The sequence below is a fragment of the Gavialis gangeticus genome, unplaced genomic scaffold (assembly GCF_001723915.1).
Source record: "Gavialis gangeticus isolate Ggan-Ray unplaced genomic scaffold, GavGan_comp1, whole genome shotgun sequence".
Lineage (NCBI taxonomy): Eukaryota > Metazoa > Chordata > Crocodylia > Gavialidae > Gavialis > Gavialis gangeticus.
Genome location: NW_017729033.1, coordinates 13,213,855 through 13,233,125, shown reverse-complemented (window position 1 = coordinate 13,233,125; position 19,271 = coordinate 13,213,855). Strand labels below are relative to the sequence as shown.

The 19,271-nt window shown below is 41.9% G+C and overlaps 1 protein-coding gene across 3 annotated transcripts in view; it reads right to left on the bottom strand.

Annotated features, from left to right (window-relative positions):
* The window catches only part of LOC109303872 (charged multivesicular body protein 3), a 51,558-nt gene that overhangs the window by 24,825 nt on the left and 7,462 nt on the right, over nt 1-19,271 (bottom strand). The window contains exons 3-4 of one of the 3 annotated variants that reach the window (XM_019526223.1): nt 9,739-9,854; nt 4,932-7,079 (exon numbers count right to left, since the gene is read on the bottom strand). The exons of 1 other annotated variant lie outside the window; for it this stretch is intronic. In XM_019526223.1, the coding sequence (XP_019381768.1) occupies nt 5,501-7,079; nt 9,739-9,854 (1,695 nt within the window). In that variant the 3' untranslated portion in view covers nt 4,932-5,500. Of the gene's footprint in view, nt 1-4,931; nt 7,080-9,738; nt 9,855-19,271 lie in introns of those variants that run through there. One more of the 3 variants, XM_019526225.1, reaches the window with a different exon arrangement.

Genomic DNA, 19,271 nt, shown 5'->3' with positions numbered 1-19,271 from the left:
ATGGATAAAGGTGCTGATTTCCTTACGCTTGTCGGGGTGATGTTCCTGTCATTCACCATTTTCCTGCAGTGGGGGCCAGGGTCTCTTGAGGATATATTGACCACGCTCCAAAGAAGCGGGACATTGGCTGCTGCAGTTCCCCCCCTAGTTGGGGATGACCCTGCTTTGAGCAGGGGGGGTGGCCGAGATGACTTGTTGAGGTCCCTTTCCACCCTCATTTTTTATGATTCTGCTAGTCCCAAGCAAAGAATATTTACCTCCAATCTTCTCCCACCCCTAGGGTTGCCAGATGTCAGTAAATATACTGTCAGTAAAAAATAATTAGGCTGAAAATGGCTGTCAGTAAAGTTAGCAAAAAGACTTAAGCAGTCAGTAAAAAAAATCAAAGCCCTGAAAGAGAAAATGGCAGCACCACTTGGCGCTTAAGTGGGAGTGCATCACCCTGCAGGAAGCATTCTCTTAGTCGTGTGCTACTGCTGTTGTGTCCCAAGCTGCCTGTAATGCTGCTGGGCATCAGGTAGGCTTCTTTTGGTGTCCATGCTAGGACAGAGGAAGCAGGGCTGGTGGGAGCATGGTGCAGGCAGAGGCATCTGGGTGTAGGGGTAAGTAGGGGGTCCCTGGCAGCAGGGGTGGGAAGCACAGTGTAAGACCATCATTGTAGTAAAGCAGGGTTACCAACCCAAGAAAAAAAATACTGCAAACTTTTTTACTATGGTTTTACAACCAAACCATTTTACTATGGTTGATGTCAAATCCCCAAATTTGAACTCAGCCCTTTTAACTGGTATCAGGCAGGAGGGCACGAGTTACATTAAGTAAAACACATATCAGTGCAAATGTGTCAGTAAAAAAGAGCTTGGCTGTCAGTAAAAAGCTTTCAGATTGAAAGTAAAAAAAAATTGTGTTGACAACCCTGCCACCCCCTAAATAGTATAGCTCTGTGCTTGTAGTGATCTATCATACACGTGAACTTTTACCACACGCAAATATCAGAATTTGGATAATGGCTTTAAACCAATTACTAGGGTTGAATCCTGAATTAGTCTTCTTCCCTGCACCACTGCTTGACATTGTCCTGTGGTGCCTACTTTTATGGCAGTCTTTAGTTGCAGATGCAGTCTATTAGCAGTAACTGGACCACTCACGGAAGGAGAAAATGTTCTTGTATACGCTGCACCATAACAGTTCCCATAAAAGACATCATACTAGGTTCAATGCATGTAGAAGTTAGCATAACACAACTACAGGGAGTGTTGTTATTTTTGCCCAAAGACACTCCTGCACCTGTGTTTATGTCTGCACACAGCCTCCTGTCGATTTAGTCTTGCAAAATTCCTTTTTGACAACAGAGTACCTGTGGGAAGCAAGTAAAATACCAGTATTTACAGTCCCATGCATCATCATGCTGTGTGGGAACTAGTTTATATTACCCCCCTTCCAACAGAATGGATCAAATTATTCCCCTGGTTGCACAGATGCAAGTCCCCTGGGATAAGCCAACCAGCACCAGTTTAAATTCAAGCTGAATTGGTGCCATGCTTTTAATGGAATATAGGTAGGGCAGATAGCAGAGTCTGGCTCCTTTCTATGGGGCTAGGAAAGTCTTATCAGGCAAGATCTTCCACTATACTCCAGTTGCTTTATGCCACATAAAGGCATGGGGCAACATATTCCTTGACTGAAGATCGAGGAGTAGACAGTAGAACTGTTCCAAAGCCGTCTTTGAAAGCTATGTTTAGGGGACAAATCTCCATGGAAGATCAGCACACAGCCCTGCAGATTCCAGGCAGCACTGGCTATAGGAAAGGCTGCTGAATTTTAGACAGGGCCTCTCCAGGCCCCAGAAATGACTTAAGAGGTCCTATAGCCATCTCTGTAATCTCAACCCGAGAACAGCCAAGACAATTAAAAATTCCTAACAAGATATTGACTGGATTTGGTTTTGGTCACATCACCATCAGAATTTGGCCTTAGCTACAGTGTGCACACTGAGTTGGGATAAAGAAAAGTAATTGTTTGTGGAGTGGGGAGGCTATAGGCATGTAGAGTTCTTATGGATGGAGAGACAATAGTAGTCGTCACCCTACCTTGACTTTCTTTTACAGGTTTAATTTGGATTGAACAATGCAGAGCACTTCTCAGCTAGACACTTCAATGACCTTTAAGAGTCATGGCTGGGACTGGTCCCATTATGGGGAAAATTGAGGCACGGAAGGTTGAAAATGATTTGTTTGAAGTCAAACAGCAGAGCAGGGACCTGGGTTTTCTGATGCCCAGGGCTCCACTCTGACACCTAAATTAGAAGTAAAGCTCTCATTCATTTCCTCAAATAATATTTGCACAAGAGGGTCAATCATACTAACCTATTTTCTGTTTGTTGTAATAGCCAAATGTTGTATTACTTTAGCAGGTAAATTACGTCTACGTATCTCATAGGCTGCTGTAATAACTGGCCCTGTAACAACAGGCTGCTGTAATAACTGCCTCCCTTATGTATAAAATAGAATGGCAATAGTTAACTCTTTTGCACTCATTTATATAGTGCTTGTGCACACGCAAGGAAGAGATGGTGGTGGTAGAACAGACATGTTTTACCAGAGGGACAGGCCCATTACTCTAAGTAGCAGAAAGTGTGAGGCAGCCATGCAGGTCATCCCAACTGAGTGCAGTAAAACTATTAGATTACACCATTACATGTTGTGTACATGCCAGATGTATTATCAGAACTACTCAAAAAGGTTTTGAAGAGTTAACACTAGTATAGTGACCACTTCTGTATTCACGTTGAAAAGGAGTTCAAAATCAAACCTTTTACTTGCACATTAGTGTTTTTTCTGCTTAGACTGCCGTAAGTTGGTTTAAGCAATTTATTTCACACAGGCTAGCAGGCAGCCAGATGGAAAAAATACTTTCGCTACCACTCACAACCTAGATATCTACAGAGGAAAGGATCATTATCTCATTACCATGAATCATATGAATCCAACTTCATTTCTGTAGCTATGTCCTCTGTGCCTCTCCTAACTATTTAAACAGCAATTGCTTAATTTCATTTACCAAACAGAAACAGACTGGTATGTGGTGTTTCATGAGATTCTTATTTATTTTGCAGTGTAGTGCATGTTTGCTTGATATCCATGTACAAGGACATATGCTTTTAGAGTGCTAATTTAGTAAGTTTGATATTGTTTTCATTACACCAGAACCATAGAGAAGTCAGGCTGGAAGAGACCTCCAGAGATCATCTAGTTCAACCCCCTACCCGAGGCAGGATCATCCCTATTCAAACAATCCTATAGAAATACTCTAAACTCATCGTAAAGCTACCATCAACCTTGATACAAGATGCAACATAACACCCTAGCCTGCCACAGGGAAACCAGGGGGACCACGGCAGCCAATGTCCTGCTTCTAAAAACGTTTGTTAATATAAGATCAAGAAATTAGCCAGTCTCCTATGTATTTTCACCCAGGTGTTTCTAGGCCCCCCATTTTCAGATTGCAGAGGCCTCAATTGCAACACCCCTATTCTAGCTCAACTTGGAATGTCCTGAAACCAACTGGACTTAGATGCTTCCTTGTGCTTAATCACAAACCCGAGTTCTTTACTGAATCAGGAATTAAAATACAAATGCTCTGAATTGCCAAAGTAACTCCTTTACCCCAACCAGGGCACTCCTCCACAAGACCAGTGCCAGAATTACAAAAATATAGATGTGTGAACTAGAGGAAGGGGAAAATATCTGAGGAAATATGTCCAGCAAGTAAAAAAGTTACTGTCATCCCCTGTTGCTATCAGTCCCTCACTATAACATTTATTGTTTCAAGACTGGGAATAGAAATGAGGAAAAAGTAGACATAATTAAAAAAGGTTCCCTGCCCCAATAAATATTCTTGTATCTGCATTATCCACCAGGCAAACTACTTTCTAGCATTAAAAAATATCAATTTTATAAATTTGATTTCCTACACAAAAAACACCATTAAATAAGCCATTAGCTAATGAACACCCAAACTCATTGTAAATGGTGCTTGGAAGGAAACGAGATGGAGAGTATCCAAAAGGATCTGCATCCACATTCCCCATCATTCACCTCTGCTTAATTGCCACCATCCTATGTACAGGGCTATGAACCAGAGAACAAGCAAAACAAATACAGGTCATTTGCTTTTATAACATCTATTATAGCAGGCACAAGGTAAACTTTGCAGAACACTTTACATTCTAGCCCTTTCTTCTTACACATGCTCATAACATTTTCCCAAGCAATTACCTTTTGCACTGAAAAATTTCCATACTAGATTTTCAGCTAGATGATTTTGAAGAATATCATTTAAATATCTCCATCTGTTCTCTGCATCACAAAGGTATAGAACATACTTTCTCATGGTATTGAAAGCAGCCATCTCCCTTCCCCCAGGAAATGACTGGACTTTGTCATTTCAAACTTGGTATTTAAACAACAGTATCAAAAAAGCTGCTTTAGTTGTTAAGGGATAGCACTCTGCTCCGTAGGCATAGCAGTACTTATACTAAGCACCACAGCTTCTACACTTTCATGACTGTCCATAGAAGAAAGGTCCTAAAGGGAGACAGGTTGAAGGGAAGATTTCCCATTTACAAAGTAGTTGGTAAAATGAATCTGAGAATCACTGGGTTAAGCAGAAGTGCACACAAACACAACACATGGGCTTAGAAATGCTTACAAATGAGAACACTTCAAGCCAGGGACATGCTGTCTTCCTTTGCTTGGCAAGTGCCTAACATACTTTGGGAGCCACTGCAATAATAAAATGAATTCCAGCAACACCATAAAAATGATGCATGGGACTTGCACACACCTGAAACAATCATTTAAATGGTTTGGAATGAGATAACCAGTTGCACTAAATGGTTTTTTGCATTGCTTCTGCATACAAGAGAGACAAAAATTGTATTACGTTTTTATTTGTCTTCACAGATAAATTAAACTGGCAAGACATTTGCAACCATACAGAGGATATTTATCAAAACAATTAACATTACAAATCTGCAGCCTTCTCCTTTTAAAATAATTCATTTCAAGGATTTGTTTTTAAATGGTACTGTCGTAGAACATACATTATTCAACAGAGGTGTGCTGAACAGACTCTAAAATAAGAAACACTTAAAATTAAGCAATTACCTCAGGTTAGAATTCCAATGTTCACCCAACATTCTAACTTGTAAACTTTTGCTGGGATATGCTTTTGTTTTAGGCTTGATTTTTGTGCTTACAAAAAACAGCAGTAAGTTTCCAAACATTGTAAAGAAAAAAATTATGATACAATAAGTATGCATCCAGTTTCAACATACAAGGCAACCAAATGATTCTCTCATTAACATTAGCATCATGTATATTTTCATTCACTGCACTAACATTTAAACTAAAACTCCAAACCACAAAATCTTTAAGTGACTAACACATTTAAAAGGCAAGCAGTAATATACTGAAAGCTTACAAAGGACATTAGCACACAGCTAAGATGGGATCTCATTTGATAAAGGCTGCTGATGGGTGTACGGCTGCTTTTTCTTATAAGAAGCCCACCTACAAACCGGGCAGCAGTGTCGCCCCCCAGCTAGCCACATCACAATGCAATTCTGATGAAACACATGACCACACGGTAAACCCATGAGGAGACATCCATTTTCAAAATTCTCTAGACATACAACGCATTCTGTACAGTGCAACATGTTGGAGGGCCAAGCTGACCAATCTGGCTCCATGTTTTCTGTAGAGCTACATGACCCATATGACCGAGCTTTCCTTTCATATGGCTCATTAGGACAATATTTCTTGGCACATGAGCAGTTGTCAGCATTGCACCGAGGCTTTCCTTCACTGGGATTGTGAACTGTGCTCAGCTCATCGTCCTCAGAGACTTCCTTTTCACTACTGAAGACCTCTTTGCTTTCGTTCTCAGAGTCACTTTCACTTTCTGGAGACGCTTCCAACATCTCCTCTTCAGAATGGATGCCAAGGCATCTAAACCGCCACATGGGTAAGTTTTTTATATAATCTGTTGGTATTAGAGGGTGAAGCCAGAGATCAGGGAAAGCTAAGCGCTCCAAGAACAAATCTGGGTCTTCATCCCAATCTGATTCAAAGGGGAATTGTTGAAAAGAAGCGATGGGGTGGAACAAGTAACTGGTATACCAGTCCCACAGGCTTGACAGCCATTCCAAATTGTTGGCATTGACTTCGTCGTTGTTGTTATTGCGTCTTCTTTTTTTCTCGAAGTAATCTATTAGTAAACCATGACCAAGGTAAGTGCTGAGGAATAGGGCTGGGTGTGATGAGTAGAACATCCAGTCAGCTCTTACCCATGAAGCCAGAGTAGTTGTATTAGAATACCTGAACAGTTTTAAACTATACTCATAAAAGCTATCTAGGTAAGGTAGCTGCAAAAAACCCAACACAGGGAGCCAGGAAATAATTAATAAAGAATTATACGTCCCTAAAGTGCTTATAAGAACCACAAAGCGCTTTATGGTAGCACCCTGTGTGATAAACAAGTCCATCCAAGCCATCAGATTAACCAAAACTAAGCTCAACACAAATAAATCATTAACTTCAGGCTGCAGTGAGCGCAAGAACGTATCCATGGCACGCAGAGATATAAATTCACCAGTGTTATTCCCATATCTGTAAATTCCCTCCGGAGTTCTAAGCACATAAGATGGGGTCTTGTAGATCCCAATTTCTGCCATATAACTTTTGTTGTCCCAGTTTTCTACATTCACAAAAATAAATTCAACTCTTCCAGTAAACTTTACACTTAGTGCAGAGAAGAATGCTGGAGGCTGGTCAAGGTTAGCAAACAGGTATATTTTCACTCGATACTGGTCACTTTTGTTCCACTCTTCCTTTAAATGTTCCGAGTTGTAGATGGTTTTAATGCGAGAAGCTGCATGTGCTGTGATCCATTTGAAAATGTGCTCCACTTCAATTCTGCGCCCACTGTATTCTTTCAGCATCACTTTCCCCTTGGAGGTGCTGGTTTGTGGGACTGACATAATTAATGTGGATTTCACCCAGCCCCTTCTCTTGCAGTATCTGCAAAAGAAAGCAGCAAGTAAGATTACAGTTTCATATCTCTACAATACCAATCCTCAGATGTTCAATGGAAGCCTGGTTGAAAGAGCTTTGCAGCTCTAATAATGAACTCAGAGAAGTCAGTGGGAAACAAGAGTGCTCTATATCAATGGAAAAAGTAAGCATCTATTGATATACTACTATGCTGCCTAAAAGGGTGTTGGGAGGACATGAATTTGTAAAATGCTGGAAGGGAAGAGTGCTAATTACAAGTTTATTATACTCACTGGGGTCAGGTAATACAAAGATCAGGGCTCTTATGGCAAGATTTCAATTCATTATAGTGGAAAGCTTTAGTTACAGACACTGTTAAGTTTCTAGCCCTTCCAGTTGTGAAGATAACCTTTACTATATAAACTGCTTCAGCAATTCTTTCCTGAGTCTGCAGACTAACCTCTCCAGTGCTTCTGTTATTCATAGTTTTGTCAAGCAGTGGCAGAGTGAAATTAGCAAGACTCTAGTCTGTTTTAAGGCTGCTTTTAAAAACCCTATGGAGGCCATGAAACAGACAAGAATGTTAATTTCACACTCTGGCTAGTTGACAAAGCCGTGAGTACAAGAAGGCAGAAACTGCCGCCATTCAGAAGAGTGAGATAATTAAAAAGAAGCTGGCAGCAGACTGGGAGAAAAGCAGGGGCAATCTGCCAGGAAGTTCTGGCTGAAGGTGTAGGAGACAATCCGACTTTACTTTCCAGCAGGCTGGGACAAAGCAAGAGATATGGCCTTTAAGCGCATATCTGGGAAGTCACCGATTAAAAGGGGCTGAACTCCCATTTAGGATCTAAAGACAGCACTCTGTAGAAATCCTAGAACCTTTCCTGTTCCCAGCACCTGCAGGACTTGTCTGAACAGTGTTGTTTCTGGGACTTCCTCCTGTTACTTAATTTAGTTTTTCAGGTAGCAGGTGTCTGGTAAGTTTTTCAAGACCCATCTTCAAATATAACAAAAGCTACGAACAGTCAGACAACAAGCTGTCCCTTTCCAAACACTACAAGTCATGCAATGGAGTAAGAGCAGTCATAAATTCACCAGCCAAAGAATCTTTCTTCTATCACATGGCTCTTTTTTTTATATCTTTTTTTAACTCCCCAAGTAAGAAAATAAGATTGCTCCTATCAAAAGGCAACATTATTATTTTTGGAAAGAGCCCTGGCATATTATGCGATTAGCAGAAGAAGACTTAATTGATGGCAGCACTGGGTACTCTCAGTGGGAAATAACAGCATCCTGATAAAAATTATTCATGAGCATTCACACTTAGCAAGACAAAGAAAAATCCAAACTAATAACTGGAAACAGTTGTATTTGAATTTAAATTTTATTTAAAAGACCATTTTTCATTATGGCATGAAGACTAGTTAGGAATTCCATACTCTGGAATGTGGTATATTTTAAGATGCTCCAAGTTTAAAAAAATAAAAAGTCACATTAGTTGTTTCCATAAGCACATTCAGGCAAAGAATTTATTAGTGCAATTCATGTTATACCTCTGTAGATATTTAGGATTCAGACTATGAAATGATCGTGCACGCGTGATATGTTGCCACTGGAGTTCAAGGCAAGTTTGCCTGTGACATGATGGGGCCACAACTTACAGATTTTATTGGTTTTACAACAGCACAGAAGTAACTACTGTGGAAGCAGCTGTAACAATTGCTTTCGATTGTCTGGTTTTTGATTACATGTAAATGGAAATAAAAGCGTCTTTCACATCTAGGAGCTGTGGTTACTTTCTGCTTATTTTCCCCACAGGAAAGCATGTTGTCAAAGGGCGTGCTCCTGTTTACGTATGGGACTACACACATTCCTCAGGCTGGGAGGAAACAACATCCTGCATGCACTCTCACAGCAGTATACTACTCTCGAGGATAAGAGTAAGTTAAAATGCTGCAGCTGTCTAACATACGTTCCACCTTGTCAGACCAAACCAAAGGTTCTCATGACCAGTAAATTTCTCAAACAGGTGTAAATCAACCTTGATGGAAGCAAGTGCAATTTTCATTAACTTCAGAAATGACTGAAAAGTGAACATAGTCACTTAGCTGTCTCTTTTCATTGCTGTATTATATTCTACCATGGCCTAAACATATGCTTCTCTGACACTTTGAGAAGCCATGCTTTTATGGGTGATGGATGTCCATACATAATGGAATGGATTTTTTTTTTTTAAACAGACCAGTATTCTTCCACCTGTAAGAACATTAGAAATCCCATACTGGGTCAGATTACAGGTCCAGCTAGCCCAGTATCGTCTTCCTCTCTCCCACAATGGCAGAGTAGGGATGCTAAGGGAGTGGACGCACTGTGATCAAAGGTGGATGTAATCCACAGGTCCTGAGTTCCACGTTGTCCACAAAGTCCACAGATATTGCTCACAACCACAGTAAACCAAGAAGTTAAAACCAGGGTGGACAGGAAGAGCAAAATAAGATGTTGCCTGCAGCATGTTACTTGCTCAGTACTGTTGCAAATGGGCTAGTGAAAAATGGGGACCCCAGGACAGACTTTAATGGAGATGAAACACCTGTAAGCAGTAGCCTTTATCATGGCTGACTTTACAGCAAGAACACCACTGTGCTAAGACATCCTAGGGACTTAAATAATCCTTTAAAGAATATACCTGGGATCACTGGAGCAGTTAAAAGTGCCTGTACGTATGCCAAACCTTGACACTTTCTTCACCATTTTTTCCCAATGGACTTTACCCACCAGAGGGCTTCTGTCATTTGCTATGACCTATTGTTAAAAAGAAGAAAGAAGCTTTAGTGTCAGAAACAGAAATCATTTGTTCTTCTAGAACTGACGTTTACTTTTGTCCAAACAGATCCCTTTTTATCTTCAATGTTGCGTTCCCCCCCACAAGAAAACAAAGAGTATTGTTGTAATATTTTGTCTATCCCTAGCTGCAAAATTAGATTTGACAAGTGAAGTTGTAATATTGATAATAAGAATATTATGGTTACTGCCAAGAAAAAGGCACATCAAGGACATGCTTATTAATAATTAGTTGCTAAAATACCAAACTCCTAATGCTTTACAGAAGGTTTAGGTGGGGGGAAAAAGTCCATGTAATGCAATCAAGGGACAAAAAATATGGTTGCTCTTTACTACACTGATGTTCATCATACTTCACCTCTTCCCATAAAAAAGTAAAACCTCCCCAAATAAATTGACCCAGGTCAGTTTAAATTATTCTTCTCCAGATTAGCCACAAAGATGACCATTTGCAACAGCTTGCAAAGGACACAATGTTCTGTAGATACAGCCACAAACATGGCTCTCAGCTGCTAGTGACTCGTTCCATGATATTAGGTAAGTTAAGTCCCTGTCTCAGCTTCCCCTCTTCCACGTGAGAATAATTCATAGTGATGTTTTACTTGGAGGTCAGAGCAACTTAGATGAAAGGACTGCAAGTACAAATTATTAAACATTTGCCATCTGAATTGTATACACAACAGTCTACAAGGAAAAAAAATGCTGGTCTGCTGCTGACAGGTAATTTTGAATGACCCGACCAATCATGCGTCAAGCAATGAGCTGTAGCAGTTTCACCACTCTGCTTATTTTAGAAATGCCTTACATGCTTCTACAAGCAGACTCGTTGCCCATTTAAAACATTTGCCGGACTTCACTTTGAAACTGCCATTTGTCAGGTGTCCGTGGTAGAGGTTTCGCTGTGTATAATAAGCAGCTTACCTAAACAACTGGACATTTCAGTCTTCCTGCAAAAACTGCTGTCTCCACCATGATTCGTCAATTATGTTGCATGTGCAGGGTGAGAAGTAAAGGCACAAATATATCTGGCCCCTAGAAAAAGTTATCCATTTCTGTGTACCCCAACCGAGGGTACATTTAGAAACTAAAAGTAGCAGGAAAGATTAAAATGGTAAGACATTTTATACAAGGAACTCCAGATAAACTAAGAGGTTGTACAATCCCTCACAAATAGAAGCTAAGATTATCTAAATAGAACTTGAGTGAAACATGTAGCCAAGAATCTCTCACAATATACATATGGGTGAAACATCTCTCCTCATCCTGGCATAGCTACAAAGACTGCTGCCAAGAATATTAACACCCAGCTCGCCTATAGAAGATGGGAGTGAATCAGGAACACAAGTGTGGAGGATCAGTTGCAAATTTAAAACATTTTGGAACAGCTTGCTGAGTTACTGGAACTTCCTTCTCCTATGAGATAAAAAAACAAACCCTTAAAATATCACCAGTGATTTAAACTTGCCCCTTTAATAACCAGCTCAACAAGCAGATACCAGAAAGGCACCTTGAAACATTTGCATTCTTACTCCTGAAGAGTTACTAGAAGTGATAAAATTAGAGAAACGCAGATGCTGGGGTCGGAAGGGACCTCAGTAGATCAGCAAGTCCGACCCCCTGCCCTGGGCAGGAAAGAGTGCTGGCTCAGGTGACCCCAGCCAGATGCCTATCTAGCCTTCTCTTAAAGAGGCCATAGACCAGAGGCGGGCAATTATTTTGGAAGGAGGGCCACTTACTGAGTTTTGGCAAGCCATCAAGGGCCACATCACAGGCAGCCCAGGTCAGATAAATATTAATTTTTTAAATTTTTTAGGGGCCCCGTGGGCCAGATAGAATGGCCTGGTGGGTCGCATTTTGCCCACCCCTGCCTTAGACATTGGTAAAGAGGACTTAGAAGGTAAGGGAGGGTTGTACATAAATGGGTCCTTTGTCATAAATACACCCCAGGGCTAGGGACAGACATTACACATAAACTGGTTTAAGTGACCAGAAACTGGTTTAAACCTGTAACAGAACAGATGTTCAGTGCACATAAACCAGATTCAAAATGACTGAAACTGGTTTAAGATAAACCTGGTTGAATGTAGTATCAGTCTTAACTGATCTGGGTCAAACCGGATTATGCAAGGTCGGTCCCAGACCCCTTCCTGGTTTAACTTAAACCAGAGTTGCCCAGCATCCCAGATGCTTTGCAGCCCTGTCCTATGCCGTCTGCTCCAGAGAACAGGGCTGGCCCCGCTTCTTTGCTTCCTAGTGGGAGCTCCACACATCAGGGTCTGCCTGGCTTTCTCCTGTACCCCCACCCCTTGCTGCTCAAGCAGAAATCCCGGTTTCCCTCCCTCCCATCTCCCACAGCACAAACCCCAGCCCCATAGACATTAGGCATGTGGTATGCTAGCTACTGCTGTGAGGTGTCCGTGTGTTTGTGTCTCTCATTTCACTGGGACAGGCAGACAGAACAGTGTCTGCTTAGGGCTTTTTGGAGCTAATCAGCAGTTCAGCTAGTAATGTTCCTCTGTTCCTTCCTTGGGAAAAGCTGTTTAAGAAAAGCTTGAACTAATAAGAGAGGCTTTTGTTTTGTTGATAAGCTGATAAATGCTGCTTATCAGCCTCCTGCTGGCTCCCTCACCAGTCAGGTTTGCAGACAGTATGAAGAAGCAGGGAGGGAGACTGAAAAGCTCATTATCAACAGATGCATGCACTGCACACACACCCTTTGCCTCAGAGTCCAGGCTGGGGTCTGGCAACACTCCCGCCCCTTGAGCAGTGAGCAGGAAAAAGCCTGAGACGATGCAGGCAGGGTGGGGGTTTACAACTTTCCCTAATCAGAGCATCTTATAGAGGCCTGGCCACCCCTCCCTCAGCTCAGCCCTGGGGAAGGGACATTTGGGCTACTCTAGTGCCCCCCGGGCTTCTAACCTGAGCCACTGCAGGCATGTGCCTGCATTTCTTCTGTCTGGAAAGAATGTCTGTGTGTTTGCAAACTGGTTCAACCTAGGCAGGTTAGACTAACTTGCAAAGAATGAATCAATTCAAGCTCAGGCTTTTTGAATGTCTGTCCCTAGCCTAACAGTTATACCAGAGAACAGTCACTTGCATGAACGCTGTGTGCCCTTGGAGGCTGGGGGGGGCATGGCAAGCTCCCGCAGGTGGCAGCAGCACTGTCGGCAGCAGGAGCGTGGTGGTAGCAAGTGGGGAGCTCCCACAGGTGGCTGCAGCACTGTTGGCGGTAGAGAGGAAGGTGGTGAGCACTGACTAGCGGCAGCCAGCAGCGATCACAACAGCATGCAACCCCTACACATCGCCAATGATCCTAGGTATGTGTTCAATACAAGTCTATAAATCAGATGATCCCTGGTAAATTAATGAGCTGCTGATTGGTTAAAGGCACTAACTTCTTGACCTGAGAAATACCATTCAAGGCAGGAGCTGACCTGCGAAGAACCTAGCATTGCAGTTAGTCACATACTTGTTTCTGAACTTAAAGAGGGGTATCCTAAGTAAACTCCATCCCTGTGCCAGCTATTAACACCTGTCAAACTGGCAAATCCAGTTTGTTAGATTTCAGGCCCTATATTAAACTACCACCTCAGCAAAGTCTTAAAACTGGACCCCATTCATGTTTACCAAGTAACTGTACAGATACTAAGAACAAATAAAAGCACAGTTGGAATATAATTAAAGACTGGATGGCCATAAACACTCTTCCACCACATAAGAAAACTCCGCTGTCAGAGTATAGAAATGTATTTTAACATTACATAAACGTGTATTACCACTACCTGACTCTTCTCCCACCCCATGTTGTACTAAACAATTACTCACTAAGACTGTCAAAAAAATAAGACCCCAGCTCAGGACAGTCAATAATAGGTTTCAGTGTCATCTGACTGTTGCACTGGCTTAACTTTTCACTTAAAAATAATCACACTCAGGTATAAAATGACCTTATCTAAAGGGCAAGTTTATTCATGTTTGTAAACCAACACAATTTAGTAATTTAAGGTTTTCTGACACATGAGAGAAGACTGGGTACAGAAAGTAACATCAGAAGCTAATTTAATTCAGCCCCCTGCTCTATGCAGAATCATCTCTGCCTAAAGCATTCCAAAAAAGCATTGATCTAACCTGTACTCAGATAAACCTTCTGAATGATGGAGTCTCAACAATCTTTCTGTGTTAAAGAAAAATCTAACATGGTTTTACAAAATGAAGCCTTGCCAACACTTCTTGTATCTTTTGCTTTGCTTCTTTGTTTTTAAAACTCTTATAGTAAAAGGCCTTCCTCCTTCACACAGCAAATTCCCCTTGATGCCCGAGGAGTTCAGCGCACCAAAACTAGGACCCCCTGGTAAGCACTATCATACTTACAGAAGGAGTCCTAAAAAATAACCTTGAATTAAATCCCAACAAGTTGATTCAATTTAAATTAAATGGAAAAAGAAACAAAAGGCAACTCTTAACTGCAGTCTTAAATTTTCAAAGGACAAAGTTTGACAAATTACAGTCAACTGAACTGAGAAGCTCAGGGACTTGAATGTGGAGGAGGCTTAGGCTTTCATTAAGTTAAAGGTTGTAATACTATGAGGAATGCCAAGCAAAGGGGGAAACACTTAAGACAGGGCTCCCAACCCAAATGGATGAACAGTCACTGCAAGAAGGATATTAAAAATAAGAAAAGTGCTTGCCAAAGAACAGCACAAAAGGACAGATTTGCAAAGAAAGCAGTGTCTTCCAGGTCAAGAAATGGAGAAATCAAGTGAGATTTGCCAGAAGTCCAGCTGAGTTAATCCTTACAGAGGAAATTAAAATTTATTGAAAAAAGGGTTTTCAGCCATGTAAATAAAAAGAAAACAAGGAAAGATGGAGTGGAACACAGACCTGGAAGGGGCCTCCTAAGCAACTGAGTCCAGTTCTCTATATTTGCAGGCACTCACTTGCTCAAGAAATTGCCATTTCAAACCTTCTCACCAACCAGAAGGCACAAAATCACAAACATCAAGAACACATTACAACATGGCACAGTCAAGATCCTAAGAAACACGACCATGCCTCAAGGTGCAAAGAAACACAACCCCCACCCTCTACAAAGACCATGCCAATCTGATCTAGAGGGAAAATTCCTTCCTGACCCTAAACTTAGCAACTGGTAGGATCCTGAGTGGAAGAATCAGGCTCTGAGGAACCAATGTAGGGCCACTGTGCTGTGAGGATGTAGTGGAGTTTAAACATAACTTACCAATGGTTCAGTTAGTAAAAATGATTGTCCTGATTGAAAACCAGAACAAATTATACTGAATATGGGCAGAAATCACTAATGGACACGAGGGCATAGAGACAAAAAATGACCACACCTGAGCTCTGAGGAAGCAAAATGCAAATAGCTTAATGTGCTGAAATCAGAGAGACTGGATAACCTCCATCCCATCACTTGGGAATAATTTGCAAATGGTGTTTAGGCAGTACCCTATGACTATAAAACTGATATAATTCCTATATTTCAGGAAGGGTAACTAATCTGGCAAAACATAGACCAGTTAACCTGACCACAAGATACGCAAGGCTTTAGAACAAGTTTTGAAGAAAAGAATAATCGAGAATCTGGATTAGATTCAGAATGGAAAATGGAGTAGGATGCAACATGGTGTTATTTTCTAGACAAAGGAAATGGGGCAGATTTTTCTGAACTTTAGTAAAGCATTTGATGCAGTATCACATAGGAAAGAATTATTTATGACAGAAAAGAATGGTATGTGCTGAAAAGAGGAAATATGAAACTGGAGGGAAGTTACTGAAAGAGTTTCTAAAAGGACTGGTCTTGGAGTTAATCTTATAAACGTTTGCATTACTGATCACGGCAAAAAATGTAAGTGCCCTAACGATATTTATTGTTGCCTGTTAGCAATCTGCAGAATACCATCAGTATCAGGAGCAGTTAGTGCAGCAGAGTTTTTGCAATCCATTGGGTCCTCTCACGCATTAACAGTAACGGATCCATGGTAATAGAAACAGTCCTAATCAACATCCTGTATCATACTACACATTCTGTGCATGATCTACACCAAATACAGCTGGTTTAGCTGAGGTTACAGAGTCGAAATCTCTGTAACCAGCATATGCAACAGAGAAGACAAATTATTTGCCCAGAGGAACTGGTAAGTGACAGAAACAGGGTGACTTGGAGGTACAGAATAGTCCACCATGTCAGGAACTGACTTGGAACTCAAGAGACAGTGGATTTGGTTCCTTGCCCTGCCCCATGCTTTCTATGAAATGTTGCGCACGTCCCACTTTTCCTCCATGTCCCAGTACTTCACAACTGAAGTTGGGAGAAATGTGGAAACAAATGCATGAAAAAAAATGCACTGACACTAAGGTAATAAATACCTTGAAAGTACTTACAACCCCCCCCAAAAAAACTAGGTTAGTGAACTGATAATTGTGAAAGAAGAGAACATAATTAAAGCAAGTGTTGGGACCTTAATTGCTTCCATACTTTCTGTTTAGAATTTTTGATTAAATGGTTTTTAAAAAGAGAAAAGTCTAGTTTAAAAGGTAGTACTTAAAAGTAAGATACAATTGATGTTGAAACATACAGTATGATAACACAGGGCGCTTGTACACACGATGGGGGTTTAGTACTTAGGGTTGCATTCTGTGCCCCCTAAATTGAAATGGTGGGTTTTTAACTGAAATCCACCATTTCAATTTAGGGGTTTCCATCCCTGTTACAGTGAGGGGCCCTCTCTTTTTTGTTCACCAGAGCCTGCCTATGGCTGGGGGGCAAGCTGCCAGCAGGCCAAGCAGCCCCTGAGCTGCAGGGGCCCCCAGTCCTTCCCTCCACAGTGGCGGCACCCCCTGGGGCCAGCCAGGTAGGCTGCTAGCAGGCTGGGTGCTGCCCCAGCTCAGAGGCAGCACCCGACCCGATTCAACTCTTCCCCAACCCTGAGCTGGGACAGCACCCAGCCCACCAGCAGCCTGCTTGGGCAGTCCCGGCGGGGTAATGCTGCTGCAGAAGGAAGCACCAGGGCCCTCCGCAGCTAAGGGGGTGCTCAGCCTGCTAGCAGCTTGCCCCCTGGCTGTGGTAGAGGCAGACAGGCACCTCTAAAAAAAAGAAGAAAAGGATCCGATCCCTTGCTGCTTCTGCCTTCAGCAGGTGTCTGCTGAAGGCAGAAGCAGCAAGGGGTCCGATCCTTTTTTCCTCCAGAGCCTACCCACCTCTTTCGCAGCCGGAGGGCAAGCTGCCTAATAGCTGCAACACGTTGTTGCAAACTAAACTACATCAGGATGTAGTATGCAACAATGCAAACTCATTTAAAACCCCCAAAACTCCTGCACATGTACAGTGTGATGCCATTAAGCCACACAAAGTGACATTTTTGTCACGTGTACATGGTAATGGTGTCATGTGTACAAGCGCCCATAACCTCAAAATCTTGTTGATTTTGACAGGTGGTTGCATAATAGATTTTTCATTATAACAGCTCCACTGACATTGGGTTAGACTGAAAATTCCCAAATGAGGCCAACTGAAGACACTCAAAGGTGTGAATCAAAATCATTCTATTAAGTTAGTCATGGCTATAGGACTAAAGGAGCAAAAGACTTTTAAGAGCAGATACCACGCAGATGAGCAAGGCATCAACTGGTCAGGCCGCAGCTGGAGTACTGCGTCCAGTTTTGGGCACCGCACTTCAAGAGGGATGTGGACAACCTCAAGAGGGTTCAGAGGAGGCCACTCATATGGTTAGGGGCCTGCTGGCAAAGCCGTACGAGGAGAGATTGAGGACCCTGGATCTCTTCAGCCTCTACAAGAGAAGGTGATTTTGTGGGTGCCTACAAATTCATTGTGGGGGGGACAGCAAGGAATAGGAGATGCTCTGTTGACCATGGTACCCCTTAGAATAACCAGGAACAATGGCCACAAACTGGCGGAAAGCAGATTTAGGCTGGACATCAGGAAGAACTTCTTTACTGTAAGGCAGGGATGGGCAATTATTTTGGGCGGAGGGCTGCTACTGAGTTTTGGCAGACCATCGAGGGCTGCATGATAGGCAGCTAGGGGCAGATAAATATTAATTTTCTAAATGTTTTAAGGGCCCTGTGGGCCAGATCCTGCGGGCCGCATTTTGCCCACCCCTGCCGTAAGGGTTGCCAGAATCTGAAACAGGCTTCCAAGGGAGGTGGTGTTCTCCCGTACCTTGGGGGTCTTTAAGAGAAGGCTGGATAGGCATCTGTCTGGGGTCATCTGACCCCAGCACTCCTTCCCGCCCACGGCAGGGAATTGGACTCAGCTTCTGCTGAGGTCCCTTCTGACCCAAACACCTATGAATAAATGCCTAGAAAAGCAGAACAATGTTAACAAGAGTTTTCCACCTTTCTCTCCCTCCAACACAAAGGCATCTCAAACAGTTGCCTACACATTGTGACAGCTTCTCTAAAATTATGTTATTGATGTAGTTGTCACTTGCTTTGCCAACTACCTTATCTTAAAGGTATTTTAAAAAGACTTCCATGAAATAGCCCACAAAAACTATCGTAGGTGAAGAGTTTGATAGAAGTCAATATATCTGAGAAAATTAAACACTACTACTTTCCAGAGCAGCTTCTGTAATACAGAAAGATCACACCCTGTTCTGTCACCAAGCACAATAGGATGGTAGCTTGACTTGCAAGTTTCATGTCTTCTGTTGGGTTTAAGCCAGGTCTCCTTCAAGCTATTTTAAGTAGGGGTTTTTTGCAGGTCATTATAACAAAATCTGGCCTCATTAAATTTCAAAGCTAGCTCACAGCAGATGATCTTCAAGCATTGCAAGGCTTGAGAATGGAGATCAGATGTTGACACCTGAAGATGAAGCAGCTTTTTAATTTAACTGTAGTACCTTTGTCAGCACGATATTTTATCATTTTCTTTGTTTACTCCTACAATTAAAAGATATAGGATAAAGAAATTTACTGTGCATTTGATGCACAAAAAAAGATTACAATAAGATGCAGGAAAGGGACTTAGACGTATGTTGATATCACGGGTATTAGAACAGGATTTACCTGAACAATTTTTAATGGTAATTAATTCTTTCAGTGAATCACAAACAGGATAAATTGTAGTGCATGTTGAATTAAAACAATGCTTAATCAAGGACGAACAGGAGACCTGAGCTGTTAGAAGATTGAAGGTGAAGCATTTTACAGATCACTGCAGAGCATTGCCATCTAATCATCTTTACTGAAATAGTGGCTCTGTTTAAAAAGAGACACTAAATAGAAAAGTCAGACTTTTAGATGATGTACGTTACTGGTAACATTAGGTTCCAAAGATTACCGAGCTCTGGGAGGCGGGCTGAGGGAGACGGGAGCACAGGTGGTCTTCTCTTCCAT